The sequence below is a fragment of the Python bivittatus genome, unplaced genomic scaffold (genome assembly GCF_059951505.1).
Source record: "Python bivittatus isolate LINGU-HERP-01145 unplaced genomic scaffold, Pbiv_v1 ctg000700_np1212, whole genome shotgun sequence".
NCBI lineage: Eukaryota > Metazoa > Chordata > Lepidosauria > Squamata > Pythonidae > Python > Python bivittatus.
In genome coordinates this window covers 58485829-58501310 of record NW_028277098.1, presented here as the reverse complement: position 1 = coordinate 58501310, position 15482 = coordinate 58485829, and the positions used below count along the sequence as shown (strand labels likewise).

The following is a 15482-nucleotide window of genomic DNA, read 5'->3' as shown; positions in this document are numbered from 1 at the left end:
AAGTCAAGTCCAGAATAAGAGATTGTCTAAGCAGCTGATATTTACATTTGTGCCAGGTGTGAAGCCTGACTAGAAGCACTGATCCACATCAAAATGTATTAACCTCCACTTACACTGGCTGCCTGTCCCTTTTTTTGGCCACCTTTTCAGCTCTCTACACATCTTCTGCTTTGCCTATGCCTGCCAACATCACCCCTTCTTTTCCCGAGATGGTATAGAAAGAAGTAGACTGTTAGAGACAGCACTGAGAAACTTCCCTCCTCTTCTCCCACCATCCACTGTCAGGTCAGTTCTCCCCCATCCAAAATGACCCATGAGAAGAAAAATCACTCCTTTTTTACCAAGCGTTCAACAAAGGAGAAGAGCAACAGTACGTGAGACAACTATCCCCAATCACAAATTCTGCAGGAGCAAGAAAAAGGAGGGTGAGAAGAATACATGCAAGTAACTCAGAGCACAACTAGAATACCCAACTAGAAAGTAGCAAGCCTTAGAACCCAGGGGGTACAGTCTTGGTCAATGTGTCATCTATATGGCAGAATCCTTCAAGACTCTGACCTATGGGCTTAGTAGCAAATCAAGGACAAATGAGGAGTATCTAATACAAAGGAGAGGAAGAATGGGTGAGTGGCTATGACAACCTATGACCTGGATGAAGTGCTGGGTCTCTTACAAATGTGCCACCATTTGAGTGAAAAGATGGCCTTTTCAGCATGCCCCATCTCCCGAAGGAGATATCTCCCATGGGATAAGTCAAATATCTTGTTAGAGACAGGACATGCAGTTTCCATTTGGCCCCCTCCCAGGAGGTTCAATTCAAGGGGCCAAGGTTCAGCTTTGCATCTCCTTACTCTTCTGATGCTGGAAGCAAGGTTGTAGATAGGTGATCTCAATCATCCCCAAATTAAAATCCTCAGATTAAAACTCAAAACCCACACTCTTTCATTTCAAGATGTCTCACGCCACTGAGGGTGGTCTTAGGGTTCAGTTACATGCACAAGGTAAGCATTTTTGAAGACAGGAGCAGGAACAAATCCAAAGCAGAACCCAGCTGTGAACAAACTTTATTTCCTGATTGTGAGCCAAACAGAAACAGATAAGGGTAGCGTACCATGCCATTTAACTGCTGGCAAAATGGGGGAAATATACTAATGGCTAATTGAACTGGCAGATCACTTTCTGGTGCAATAATGGTCACAAAGAGATGCTGAGGAGCTCTCTTGCAGGCCAGCCCCACCACGAGCTCTTGCCTTCTCTTCCTTGTGATTTTTTTCTGCTGGTGAGATGTAGAGGACTGCAGATATCAAAGCAGATTCACTGATGGCTGGTGTGGGTCTTCCGGCCTGCGTGGCCGTGTTCTGGAAGTTTTGTTTCCTAACGTTTCGCCAGCATCTGTAACTGGCATCTTCAGAGGGCAGGAGCACAGACAGGAGCAGTTCCTTCTGTGCCCAGGATGATGTGACCCTGTTGTGGGTATTTATGGAGATCAGCAAGGGTGCCTGAAGGGGGTGTGTGTGGGGGTGGGGGGGTGGGGGGGGTTAACGATTGGCTGCTTGTTTTGGTGTCAGAATATCTGTGTATCTTCCTGGGGGTTAGGCAGGGTTTCGACAATAGATTCACTGATCTCTAACCAACTGGGTGTTTCAATTTTCTCTTATTTGCCAATATTCTTCTTCTCTCATTACTAGTATCATAAATTAGATAATATTTTCCATCCAATTAATCCCACTGATATTGTTGTTCAATGGATAACTAGAATGCCCAGGAGATGTTCTCCTTGACATGACAATAAGAATTTTCCTAAAGAGAAAGAGGCCACCACCAGATCCTTTTTCATAATCCCAGCCAGATGCTTAACAAAAGCACATGGGACATGAAAGTGACAGCTCTCTGTCTTGTTATAAATCTCCTGATATGGGAGGTAAAGTAATCACCATTGATTTAGTACCGTCAGTGGCCTTATTCTTAACTTGGCAGTGTCATTCTTGATCTACCAATCTGAACCATTTTTTTTCCCCAGTACTTCTAATTAAGAGAGAATTCTTTACCTGTTTGAGCACATCCCCGATGATCTCCTGGTAAACTTCTTCAATGGCCATGCTAATGGCTTCACGCTCAATTCCACGTAGTAATCGGCCTGAATTTACCAAATCAAGAAATTGCCAAACTGTCAAACTGTTCTGTTGCGGGGTCTCTTGGGAAAGATAGTCATCTAATTCCCCATTATTAAGTTCAATGCTCATAGCTGTACAGATCTTCTTCAAGAGGTATTCCACCTGAAAAAATGGGTGATATCAGCAGGGTAAAACAACAACCAAACATCCCACCTCTGGAACAGTATAGTCCTTTTACATTCATGTAGATTTTCTTCTCACTCAAGGGTATGAGATGTGGGCAGGCCAATGTGGTATAGTAGTTAAGTTGCTGGAGTGGCAAGAGGGAAACCAGGTTCAACTTCACTCTCAACAACTGAAGTTGACTGGGTGTCAACTATCAAGCCCAAAGTAACAGTAATAGCAGCACATGGCCAAGAAAGCAAGATTCGCAAAGAATCTCATTAATAGGCATAGAAAATGGGTTAGGTTACAGAATTCTGAAAATTAGATAAGTATACTCCAGCCGCATTTATTAGTGAGGACAGGTAGTCCTCACTTAATGATCATTCATTCAGTGACCATTCAAAGTTACAACAGCACTGAATGAATAGTACTTACAACCAGTCCTCAAAGTTACAGCTGTTGCAGCACCTGTAGTTGCATGATCAAACTTTGGGTGCTTGGCATTTATGACCCCAGGGTGTGCTTGAACTCTCCCCACTTGCCTATTTCCCCCCATCTCTGCCCTTTTGGCTGCCCTGCACTCCGTTGCCCCCACCACCCTGCACTCTACCCTGTACTCTGTACGCGGCCTCAGGAAGCCAGCAGCTGCCTTGTGAAGGAAGTACCAGGCTGGACATACCTCATCAGCAGTGGGAGGAAGACAGTGAAGGTCAGCTGGGGGTGGCAGGGGTGGCAGAGTGCAGGGGTGTGGAGTGCAAAGGCGGCGGAGTGCAGGGCAGCCAAAAGGGCAGAGATGGGGGGGAGATAGGCAGGTGGGGGCAGTTGAAGCAGAAGTGAGCACAGAAGGGCAGGAGAAGTGTGAGGTCCTGGTATGACAACGGCATGGTCCTGCCTAATGACTGCAACTGGGACTACAGAAACTGCTTTCGCTAAGAGGTGCGGTCATGTGATGTTTCGCCTAATGACTGCATCACTTAGCAGAAGAAACAGAAATTTCGATTCCAATTAAGGTCATTAAGTGAGAACCACCTGCACATTAAGGCAGGGTATCTATGAGCTGTCTGGCCCTCTTTCTCACAGATTCGCTAATAGATGGACTGATGCTTCAGTTAAGAGATAAGGCTAAAATGTCCATCTGGTCTTAATCTGCCATGTTTTGAAAACCACCTTTTTCTCTCCTAGACTCTAAAAATTCCCTTATAAACCAATCTACCTCACAGGGTTTTTGTTGTGTGGAAAAATGGGAGAAAGGAGCACTAATATGCTGCCTTAAGTTCCTGAACGAAAGGTGGGATATAAATCTAATAAATAAAAACATCATTCCAAAGTTTCTTCTCAGTCTAAGCTTATTTCTAACAAATTATATTACTTCAGAGAAACAATCTATTTCCCTGCCCATAATAGTTTCCTTTGGGGTAATATTTATTTCCACTGTAAGCCTCCTATTCTACATCTGGCTATGTTTGCTTAAGTGTTCTATATTCAGTGGGAGGCAGCTTATTCCAAAACTAGTTCTTCAGAATTTAGCTCCTAGACAACTAAGACTGGGAGCTTTGATCATATCACAAGTATACTATGCCACTGGCAATGGATCCATTTCTGGGCTCAATATCAAATGCTGACTATTACTTTAAAGCTGTTCACAGCTTAGATCTAAGATAGCCAAAATGCATGTCTATGTATCGATCCATCCATTCAGACTTTAAGTGCTGGGTCTCTTACAAATGAGCCACAGTTTGAGTGTGGGGTGGGGTGGGGGACAGCCTTTTCATTGGCTGCACCCTATTTATGAAATACTTTTTCCAGAGTATTGGATGCAGAACTCAAATGAGTGTAATCACACCATAATGCAAGTTTTGAAGGAACAAACATGGTTATTATATAACAAATAATATGTATACATGATGTTTTTGTGTAACTCATTTTTAAGAAGTATCTGTCTTTCGTACATTATTGTTCAAACCTTGGACACTTCCACAGTGGGTCTTTATATGCTCCCAAACAGTTCTGCAGCTCATACTTCCAGGGGAGGCATGGCAAACTGAAAACAGCTCTGCGAAAACGGAGTCAATGACCACGGCAAAGACCAAAGAACCAGTGAGTAGACCAGTTCTTCAGAACCTCTCCAGATGAGGAGAGGATGGGAGATCGCCCACATCTGCTCTAGACAGCTGCTCCTCACGAGGGGACTGCAGGATTTCCATGGGTTTGAGCACTGGGAGACAATGGAATTAGCCACCTCATTCACAACTGTGGCGGAGGCTTTTAAAGGACACTAAGTTCACAAGCCTCATTTTCCAAACAATTCAGCAGCTGTCTGTTGTCACCTATCCATTTGCAACAACAAAGTTTGGCAGAGCTTGTGGATGCTTGCTATTCAATTAGCTAGAACTCTTATACTGTATTTCCGACTCTCCACTGAACTTTTTCCTAAAGGGGAAGGTGGCTTGAAGTTTCACAAATCCCACTCTTGGCAACTGTGAAGTGTGTGTCTGTGTGTTTGGTGTCCCCACCCCCCCATGCAACCCAATAAGTGCATATCATACAGCAACTGCTCAGGTTGAGTTTGATTTTGGCAAATGGGCAAAAAAATGTATACATGTTATAGAAATGTGTGGGTGGGGTGGGGAAGCTACCAATCTAAAGTAGGTATTGTTACTTCAAGTATCTTGGAGTACAGTATCTTGGAGAAGGGCACAGACTGAATGACACATTTTGGTTACTGGAGAGAGAGCTCTGATAAGCTCAGTCAACTTCAGAATATTCTGGAGGGACTGGGGAGTAGAAATAGTGATGTGTGAAAGTGCCCTGGAGTTCAGGCTTTTTGGCCGCCTGGTATTAATCCTACCCACTGACCTAGAAATGTCACATGCAGGCTGGAAGCCAGTCCTAACAGCTAAAAAGCTAGAAAAATCCAAATCCTGCTCTTGTGGCCTTAGACCTTATGCAAGCACTAAGGAAGTCATGTGATTATTTCTCTTTTCCTCTTTTGAAGTGGCAGGTGCAACCTACAGCAGCAGACCATACAAACGGCACAAAGCTCCCTTTACTTTTGCCTGGGCTTCTTTTCCAGGCCGGGCTATGATTGGGAGAATGATTCCACGCACACCATACAAAAACACCATAGATCTACATTCTTTACAATTTGCTCCCTTTCCAAGCACTACTTGGGCTGTAACTTCTTGCCTGGTCAAATAGATCAGTGTTTGTTAATCTCAACAACTGTAAGATGTGTGGACTTCAAGTCCCAGAATTCCCTAGCCAGCATGCTGGCTGAGGAATTCTGGGAGTTGAAGTCCACATATCTTAAAGTTGCTGAGATTGAGAAATACTGAAATAGATCAGTTCTCCACATGTATACAGTATAAAAAAGCACTGAAAGAGACCAAAGAGGCCATCTAGCGCAACCCTTGCTCAATGCAGGATCCACCCTAGAGCATCTCTGACAGATGGAGATCCAGGCTCTGTTGAAAGATCTCTGTTGAAGCAGAACTCACCACTTCATGAGACAGCCTGTTCCACTGGCTAACAGCTCATACAGTCAGGAAGTTCTTCTAATGTCTGACATGTAGTTTTAACCATTGGTTCTGGTCCCACCCTCCAGGCAACAAAGTATAAATCCATTCCCTCTTCTGTGTGACAATACTTTAGATATTTTAAGAATGCTATAATATCTCCCTGTAGTTGTCTTTTTTGTAGGTTACCTGTACCCAGTTCCTTTAACTGTTCTTCATAGGACTTGGTTTCCAGACCCTTCACAATCTTGATAGCCCTCCTCTGAATTTGTCACTGTCCTTTCTGAAGTGTGGTGCCCAGAACTGAACACAGTGGGCACTTTCTTTCCCCTTCCTTTTCTCTTAAAGAAAGACTTTTGGCCCCTCCAGTCTTGACATACTAAACTAATCTCTGCACATTTTTCTTTTGTATATAATTTTTATTAAGAATTTTGATTATAATAATAAAATCTAATACAAACTAAATTTAAAGAAAGAAAATAAAATAAAGAAGAGTAAAAAGTGCAAGGAAAAAAGAAAGAAAAAAGAAAAAGGGAAAAGAATATAATAAAGAAAAAGAAGTATATAAAGAAGTGACTTCCAACCTTCATCACAACAAGTATAAACAAATTTAGTAATTCTTCACCCTCTCTAAAGTTACAAACATTTACCTCTTCATCCTATATCCTATCTCTTATCTATAAACAAATCCATAAAACTTCATTTTTTTCAGTCCTGGTATCAGCAGAAAGTCCAAAAAGGATAGCCAGAAGTAACAATATATCTTATTTTAACCTTGATCAATAAACCAACTTTATATTCTTTCTTTTCACTTCTAACAGTCTTAATCTTTAGTTTATTCAAATATTGTCGTGGGAATTGATTTCTCTTCATTTCTTCTTTGTCCCATTGCATAAAGTTCTTCAAGGCTTTTTCCAGTAGGAAAAAATTATCCAGGTCACTCTCTTGGGTTTGTCATTTGTATTTCTCTTTTAAATTTTAAAATCTCAATCAGTTTCTTTTGCAGATCCAGTAAAACATCCTTTTCTAAACCATTATCTTGGCCTGTCAGTTGTAAATCCATCTTCAATACCATCTCTATCTTATCAGATAAAATTTGTTCTACATCTGACATCTCCATAGAAGCAGACATCATTACTGACATTGTTGATATTGTGGCTACTATTTTCTGATTCCATTCTTCAAAAGTCTCCTTCAGTATTTTTACTGTCATAACCATCTTGCAGGCCGGTATATCTTTCCTCTACCTAAAATCTTTAGCCCCTTCGAGTGTCCAGTTTTTGAAATCATGAAATTATTTATCTGCCTTGTGTCTTGTAAAAACCAAAACAAGATCTATTTCCCATGAGAAGATGTTTGTACTTTATAATTAATTCCAAAATCTTATTGTAAAAGTTTCAATATTCCAATTTTATCTGGACCCTTAGTTTGTTTATAACTTTCTAAGATCAAAATCTTATTTAGCTTTTTGTTGTTTATTTCAGATTCTTTAAATTCTTAAGCATATAATTAAAGTTTTTTTGCGTTCAGGATTAAAGAAAGATTCACCCTGCATTTTCAAACTTGTCATTCCAAAGGTCTCTAATAGCTTAGAAATAGTAGTTAATGAGCAATTTCTGAAAGCAATTAGAAAGTGAGGTTTACAAACTCAGTGTCCTTTAAAAGGCTCTGCTGCAGTTGCGGGCAAGATGGCTAATCCCATCATCTCCTGGCACTCAAATCCACAGAAAACCACTGTTCCGCAATCTCCTCACAGGGGGCAACTGTCCAGAGCACATGTGGGCAATCTCAAATCTTATTATCTGGAGAGGTTCCAAGGAACCGGTCTACTCACACTCCTCACTTCTTTGCTGCAGTCATTGGCTCTGCATCTTCAGTTCACCATACCTCCCCAGAAGTCTAGTCTCTGCACACTTGATAACACAGGCAACTCTGGTCATATGTCTGACACAGTGAATGCTGATATATCTGATGTGTGTGGATGCCTAGCCTCCTTCTTCCTGGAAAACTGCTAAACCACAACATAATATGCAGAGCTGTCCTGTATCCACTAAGCTGAGTTAACCTCTGCTAAATTCAACAGGAGTTAACAGTTCATATTTATTTCAAATATTGATACCCTGTCATTTAGTACTACACATCCAGAAGATTACTTTCAACAAGAGCTTAAAAACTCAAAAGTTCTCCACTATGTGTCATCATCACACCATTCTACCAAACAGGCTTCACGTTAGTAAATGAAATGGTTGAGCAAATGCTAAGAACTGAACAAGGCCTGTGCAATTTTTTTCTGATACTGAAGGTCTGGCTGACTGCTTTATTTACAGGAAGCTGTTATTTGTATTCTTCCTTCATAGTATTGTTCTTGAGCAATACTATGTTGAAGCCACATTGTGGGAAGATTCAAATAACTTCTTCACACAGAGAGCACCATCCTGATGCATCTCTCAGTGGCTCAGGAACTGGATCTCGTGTGCATCTCACAGCATTCCAACCATCTACTGCTTGCTCAGGAAGTCTATCACAGCCCAGCTGAGCCCACAAAGGGAAAGAAAGAGCATTTAAGTTCTTTGGGAACTTAACAGGGCCCACAACTGCAGCAATAGCAAAAGGGCTGCTCTAAGGTGTTGGTTTTCCTCTCAAAAACAAAATGTTAACTGATAACGCAACTTCAAACATCTGTAGTTCATGAAGAATTCTCTCTCTCTCTCTTTTTACAATTTAAAGAAACAGGAAATACTTTGGTAGAAACAGGAAGCTTAGCTGGTGACTTCACAATCATGCAATGCTTTTTTTTGCTGACGAGCAGGCAGCAGGGAGTGGGATAGGGCACTTCAGAAGACAGCAGTGTGTGAAGGAAAAGAAAGTTGACTACATCTACCTGCAGATGTTAGACAACATGAGGGAAAGTACAAGAGCCATCAAGATGATATACTCCTTTCTGGCTAGTCTTCTATTGGCTTTCAGGCCAACACAAGTAAGGTGTCATGCATTAGATTTTCAAACCATCTGACTGAGATTTTGCCTTTGCGCTAAGACAGATAAAAAACTTCCCTCTTGTCAGCAAGCACTGAGGAATTTAGAAATTATTATTGTCATTAGTGCTTCTACTTCACTGGATAGCATTTCTTGACTACAGTTAACCTTTTGAAGGGTTAATTATAGAGAGTAATTAATTAATTATAGAGCCAAATTAATGTAGTGGTTAAGAGGCTGAACTAGGGCTGGGAAGCTCCAGAGTCAGGCTGCTATTCAGCCACAGAAGGTACTAGATGATTTGGAACCAGCTTCTTTCTCTCAGGCAAACCTACCTTACAGGGTAGTTGGGGAGCTTCTTTCATTTGATCTCTACACATATTCTGCCTCAAGCTCCAGAGAAAAGGAAAGATATGCATGCAATAATACTTTCTTTTTGGATAGATACATCAGTGAGCCTAGAATGGCTGCTGCAACCCACAGCAGCTATTCTGGGCATAAGAGAAAAAGATGCAAGAAACATCCCACATCCTGTCACTGTGTGCACTAGGTGACTTTCTATCTCTGTCCCCAAACACACACACACATGCTGTTACAGAGACGGACATCTGTATGCATGACTAGCCTTAATGGAAGCCTCAAGCTACACATTTCCTGGCCACTGTTCTCCAAGCTGAATGGCTAGTTTGATGGTTTAGGCATTGTATTCATGCACCCACTGATGAAGAGAAAGTGTATCTAAATATATATCTTTAAATAAAGATTTTTGTGGGGATTTCTTCCTTAAAAATGTATAACCTACTCTTAAAATGCAATATAGTGGATTTACAAATGAAAACTACAGTTACTGGAAATACACTAACTCATCCATCTTTATTCCAAACTGCTGTTTCTGACAAACTATATAAAACATATCAGCTGCACCCAAATGTACTTTGCAAAATCAGCATTTATAAAACAAAAAGAGGCTAAAGGTATAGGTCCACAAGAGACATAAGTGGAGGGCAGCCCCTTCAGGGAGAGACCATAGCAATATGAAGAGTATGCACCTTGCTCAATTCAAGCCCTAGCATCTACAGAAACAGCTGACAAAGACCTTTACCCAAAACATACCTACAGATGAGCAAAAGCAATGCTTATGAAGCATTCAAAGAAGAACCATGTACTGAGGAGGCAGCATAACTGCTATACATAAATGAAAAAAGTACACCTAACTTGTATGTAGGGATGTGCAAAATTTGTTGAGTTAGGAATAGAACACTGCAGAGGAATCCAGAATGTTCTGGACCACACCAAACTGGAAGTAGCTTGAGCTGGTCCATCTCCCACCTCCACACAAAACAAGTCTGTTTCATTCATAACATCATGTTTGGAATACTACAAACCACTTTTAGTTTGAAGGATTTACTTCTGAGAACCATCAAACCATCCCCAGAATTGCACAGTCCAGGAGAAGATTCACTCTCATCCAAAGGGAAACAAAGTTTTTAAAAACCCCTTCCATTCCTGGATCAATGAATTTTTCACATAGTTCCTTGTACTGAATCATTCAGTGAATTGTCAGTGAAATAACAGATTTATTAGATACTAATAAACATGGGGAATACTGCTGCTAAATTGCATGACTGCTTGCATGATTTAAGTTTAGAAAAGGAGGGGTTTTTCAAAAGACTTCTCATCTGGCAGCACAAAATGCAACTTAGAGTAGTGTTATCAGATTATATGAAATGCTGCATAGTACAGAACTGCAAATCTATGTAATAAAAATCTGGGGCAAGTTAGCTGCAGATACTTACCATGCCACAACAGTGAGTTTCAAACAATTATTATAATATTTTTATTTATTTATGTATCAAATTTGTCACTGCCCATCTCGTTAAAAAAAAAAAAACAGCTCTGGGCGGTTTACAGAGATGCTAAAATCAGTTAAACATACAATATAAAATAGACCTGAATAAATAAGAAATAAATGTAACTAAAGCAAGAACAAATGTTTTTAAAGATTGTAATGCAATCATACCTCATCTGGGACCATAACGAGAGGGTATTTGTCTTCAGAGAGGAAGTTAAAGAGGCACCAGAGCCTGAAAGCATCTTCATGGGAAACAACACTGTTCCCATTCTTATCTGGCTTATAATTCTTCTTTGCTGTCAATGTCCAGCAAAGTTCATCAAAACTCTCCTTGACAAAAGCCCCTTCTGCTACCTGCAAAAAGCAAAGCAGAAGTGATTCGTTTTTATAGAGAAAAAAATAACCATTACTCATTTTCCAGATTGGGGTGAGAAACCCACAGCCCACTGATAGTTCCCAGTCCCTAATTGCTACTGAAATTTGGCAGCAAAATCAGCCAAATTTGCTTGTCAAATTTTGGGGACTTTCCGGGAGTGATTTGCTTCCCAATGGTCTTGTGTGCCAATCCCCATCCTTAACACACCTTCCAAAGCCAGAAAAAACATCCCTTCCATTGGCCCTCCAGAAGTCATGAAGGCTGATCCCCACCCATTCAAAGGTTGCTCTGTTTAAGAGATGAAAAACAAAACTTACTGATTAGGTGCAACAGAGGACAATAATCTTGTATCACTGATATAGGAGAAGAAATTTTAACACTCCTCCAAAGCCAGAAACGTGCTTCTAGATTGTAGTTTTTAACATGGCAGAAGAGGAAACTATTAAATATGTGGACATAAGTCAATGCTGTAAGTATTCTTTTTGTCATCAATGTATTGTCCCTCATATTATGGAGATGTGGGGGAGGTACTATATTATAGCTGATGGTTGCTTGCCAAAACACACCTAGCAAACTTCTGCTAGAGGTAAGATGCAGACTGGAGCTTTCCTGATGGACAATTCAATCTCTTAACCAAATGCTATACCAGCTTTCTGCTTTGTTCGTTTCCTCTATGCAAAAATACTTGGATTCAAGTAAAGTAGTATTCAATCATTGTCTGGCTCTTTCAGTGAGGTTCAGATTTGTTTGCTTAATTATTCTTTCATTCTTTGGACTGCTTCATGCCTGTTCTCTAGCTGTTTTTCATCATTTAATCAGGGTCAGCAAAGCAGCATCTCCAGGCCACACTACCCCTTGCTAGCATCTGCCAGGGCCCTTGTATCTTCTTGTCAGACTACTACTTTACTATAGGCAGGAAACTATTCAGGTACTAAACATGGCACTACTAGATAAGCATCTTTACTGCAACCAGAATAAAGCCGCCTTGGTAAGCTCTCTATCAATGTAAGAGCCCAGACCCTTCTTATACCTGCTGTAATCTTAATTCTAAGTTTCTTCTTGACACCTTTCCCACAACTTAACCTCCTTTGGCCTTGTATTTCTTAGGCTTGGTGCTAAGCAGCAGTTGCATCTCTGGATTATTAACGTAATTAACATTCCTGCCCCGAGAAGCTCTAACTCTCTATGTAACTCCAACTCTTGCTCCTCCTCCAGCGATTGGCGCAGTCTACTGAATGGTCAGATTAATGGGACTGATACGCTCTTTTTCTTTCTAGGGAAGCAGTTCAGTGTTCACTTGCAATAATAACAAAAATGGAGCTACTTTAATGTGCTTCCATGGAAAGAAAGGAGCAGGCTCCTGGCTCTCTTTCTCTTTCCAGTGAAGAACCCTGTGTGTGGAGGGGTGAGGGGTATGTGGAAGGAAGATTGCATAGTTTTATGTCTGTGTGGGTGAATAGGAGCATTGGGGGAGGTTTTTCTTAAGGTTTTTATCTATTCAGAAGCTAGATTGTATGTGGGTGAAACCACATCTCTGGTGATGTTTTTTCTCCCTCCCTTCTCCTCCCCTCCCCTAAAAGTCCTGTCCTGCATCTATTGCATCCAATGCCCAAATGATTACCTACCTCTGAAGGTAGCTCTGTCCCACCACTTCAGACATGCACCCATTCCACAAGTGGTTGCCAGTGATCATAAAGACCATCAAATAGTCACCGTCCTTGTGATTTGTACCTGAGCACTAGTCATACAAGCTAGTTATCTGCATATATTCAGCCACTGATTGAAGTGGAAATGTCTGGCACCTAGCAGGGCATTCAACAAATGTCCTGTGGCCCAAGTCTGTCCTTTGTCCAGGGTATGAAAGAATCTAAAGCTCTCTTAACATGGACGACAATGGCCACCCCTCCTCCCCTCCCTTGGGCTGGTGCTGAACCCAAAACTTGGATTGGCACATTTCTGAGAAGGGACACCCCCCGCCCCCAGGCCCAACTAAATCTCAGTAAAAACATGACACCCTCCTCCAAAATGAAGTCATGGATGAGGGCAGCTTTGTTACTGACCTGGCATTCAAAACCAACAGCCAAAATTCAGGACCACTGAGGATCAGGTGCCAGGCAGCAGGACAGACAGCAGGGGTGCTTTCAACCAGCTGACTTGGTGTCCCCAAGGGTGGCCCACTCTCAGATTCCTGCTATATCTCCCTCTGCTCATTACCACTGAATTGACCCTACCTGCCCCCTCAGTTCCTACTTCCCATCTTCCTCCCTTATCCTTCCTTCCCAGGCCCAGGTACACATATCCAATCTCCCCCCCACACACACACACAACACAATTCCCCTATAACCCACCCTGATGAAGCATCAGCAGTAGAAACATAAAATAGCCTTACTATAATGACAACTTAGAACATCTGTTCTCCCTGAGCTTTTGAGCACTTAGAAGATACAAAAACACAGAAATAATCTTATACTGAAGGAGACTATTGATAGCACCTCTCTTGGCAATATGACCTATCTTTAGCCAAAAAAATTGCAGCTGGGGATCTACTTCATAATCTTTTAAAATTAACTGTATAATTATAGTGTTGCTGCTGTGGTTAACCTACATCATCTGAAGATGCCAAAAATTAACCCATCTTGGGTTCACCTCCATCAACTGAAGTTGCCAGCAGCAACAACTCTCCATAGTATCACAGGACTATACATGGACATACTGTACACTAGGAGCTGTATCTGAGATATTCTACATAAAAGGCATCTGTTCCACCACAGAACAGTGGTCTTTCCATAAAAGAGATCTTTATTGTTGAGGTTTCCCTCAAAAATGAAAATTGGAAATGCATTCCTCTTGAAAGAAAAGTACAAAGTGTTTCAAAAGTAGGATTTTCATGGTACTGCATGCAAAAGACCCTGCACACCTCTATTATCTTTTCTTTCTTGGCCTTCTAGACATATTTCTGAACTCTTATACTGCAGCAGAAGCACCTTTCCAAAGAGAAATTTCCTTTGTGCTCAACTTAACACAGTATGTCTTCGTATAAGAGCTGGATATAAATAGGTTAGTGACAAGACAGTTCCAGAATAATTTGTTTTAAAATACTTCCTATGCATTTCCTTGACTATTTCATACTTCAGCTGGTTGGTTCGCTGTGTATACAATTACTGATAGCTCTTGAATCATGTAAAAGTTTTTTTCCAGCTGGCTGAAGACAAAGAAAGAAAAGCACTATCATACCATAATCCTAATTTAAGGCAAACTAATTCCAGATATCACAGCCTAAGCTATAGTATAAATAAGATAATGGGAGAAAGTAGGGAACATTTAATGACTTTAAAACCTTTGTTTTACTGTGTTTTACTGTTTTACACATTATTTGACCATTTTTCTGTCAAATCATGCTTTCCTCATTAGCTTTCTAAAAACTGTAACAGGGTTATTTTAAAAATACTTATAGAGAAGAAAATCTCACAGAGCTCTATAGGTCTTGTTCCCAAAGAAAGATGTTTCAAGCTGTAACATACGAATGCCACTAAATAGAAACAGGATGAATTTCCTTAATGCAAGCACTACTGGCTTAGCTTGGGATGGACAATCTTTTTTTTCTCCTGAGGATCACTCTCTCTCAAAGATAAACTGTTAGAAACGATGTGATCAGCAGAGCTGATGAAAGACAGACAGACAGTCATCAACCTGCCTATAATTTATTTTTAACCTAGCCAAATTTATTTTTCTGAGTTTCACACTATTAACAAGTTTGAACTTTAGACCATGAAGAATACGTGGAGTTCTGCAAAAACTGCTGTAATTATGCATACCTGCATGCAGTTAGCATGACTGCCATTATCAAAAAAAGAAGTTTTGATGATCACGGGACTTTTGTGACTTTTTAAAAAGCAGTATCTTAAAGATATGGAATTATAGTACAAATTCTGACTGTTTCTGTGTTTTTTCTGCAATAAGCAGGAAAGGAAGGAGATCTGAAACATCTACAGACGGAAGTCTGAACAGCTTCAATTCTACCACCATCATGTTCATGAAACTGTGGTTTGATGAGCATGGTATTCTTAATACATTATAAAATAAATCTACTAATTCTTAGGAAAATTGTACTTTCTCCAATCTTCTCTGATCGTGTTGTAAATCAATTTTCTCCAATTGCTTGCACTCAAATATATTATACTACATCCTGCATAATTCCCAGTCAGCATGACTTTCAGACATTGTAGTTCATACTCCAACACATCATGAGCACATTAAGGTTGGGAATACTACTAAAGATCAGGTTTCACACCTGTACTGAACTTTTTTGAACACATTTTTGAATAGAGGCTTTTCTAACAATGTGCTAATTAAAAGTTGATCCCGGCAAAATTCCTGTGATACCGAATAATAATCTGATTCGATTTGAGACAAAAGCACATTCAGTTAATAACACTTTTTCTTCTAGGTAAACCACATAACACGTAGCCACACTACCCTTTGGG

The 15482-nt window shown here is 40.6% G+C and overlaps 1 protein-coding gene across 3 annotated transcripts in view; it reads right to left on the bottom strand.

Moving 5' to 3' along the window:
- The window catches only part of DEF6 (DEF6 guanine nucleotide exchange factor), a 59543-nt gene that overhangs the window by 20153 nt on the left and 23908 nt on the right, over nt 1-15482 (bottom strand). For 2 of the 3 annotated variants that reach the window (XM_007423651.4, XM_025163684.2), the window contains exons 3-4: nt 10791-10976; nt 2049-2276 (exon numbers count right to left, since the gene is read on the bottom strand). In XM_007423651.4, the coding sequence (XP_007423713.1) occupies nt 2049-2276; nt 10791-10976 (414 nt within the window). The remainder of the gene's footprint in view (nt 1-2048; nt 2277-10790; nt 10977-15482) is intronic. The other variant, XM_025163682.2, reaches the window with a different exon arrangement.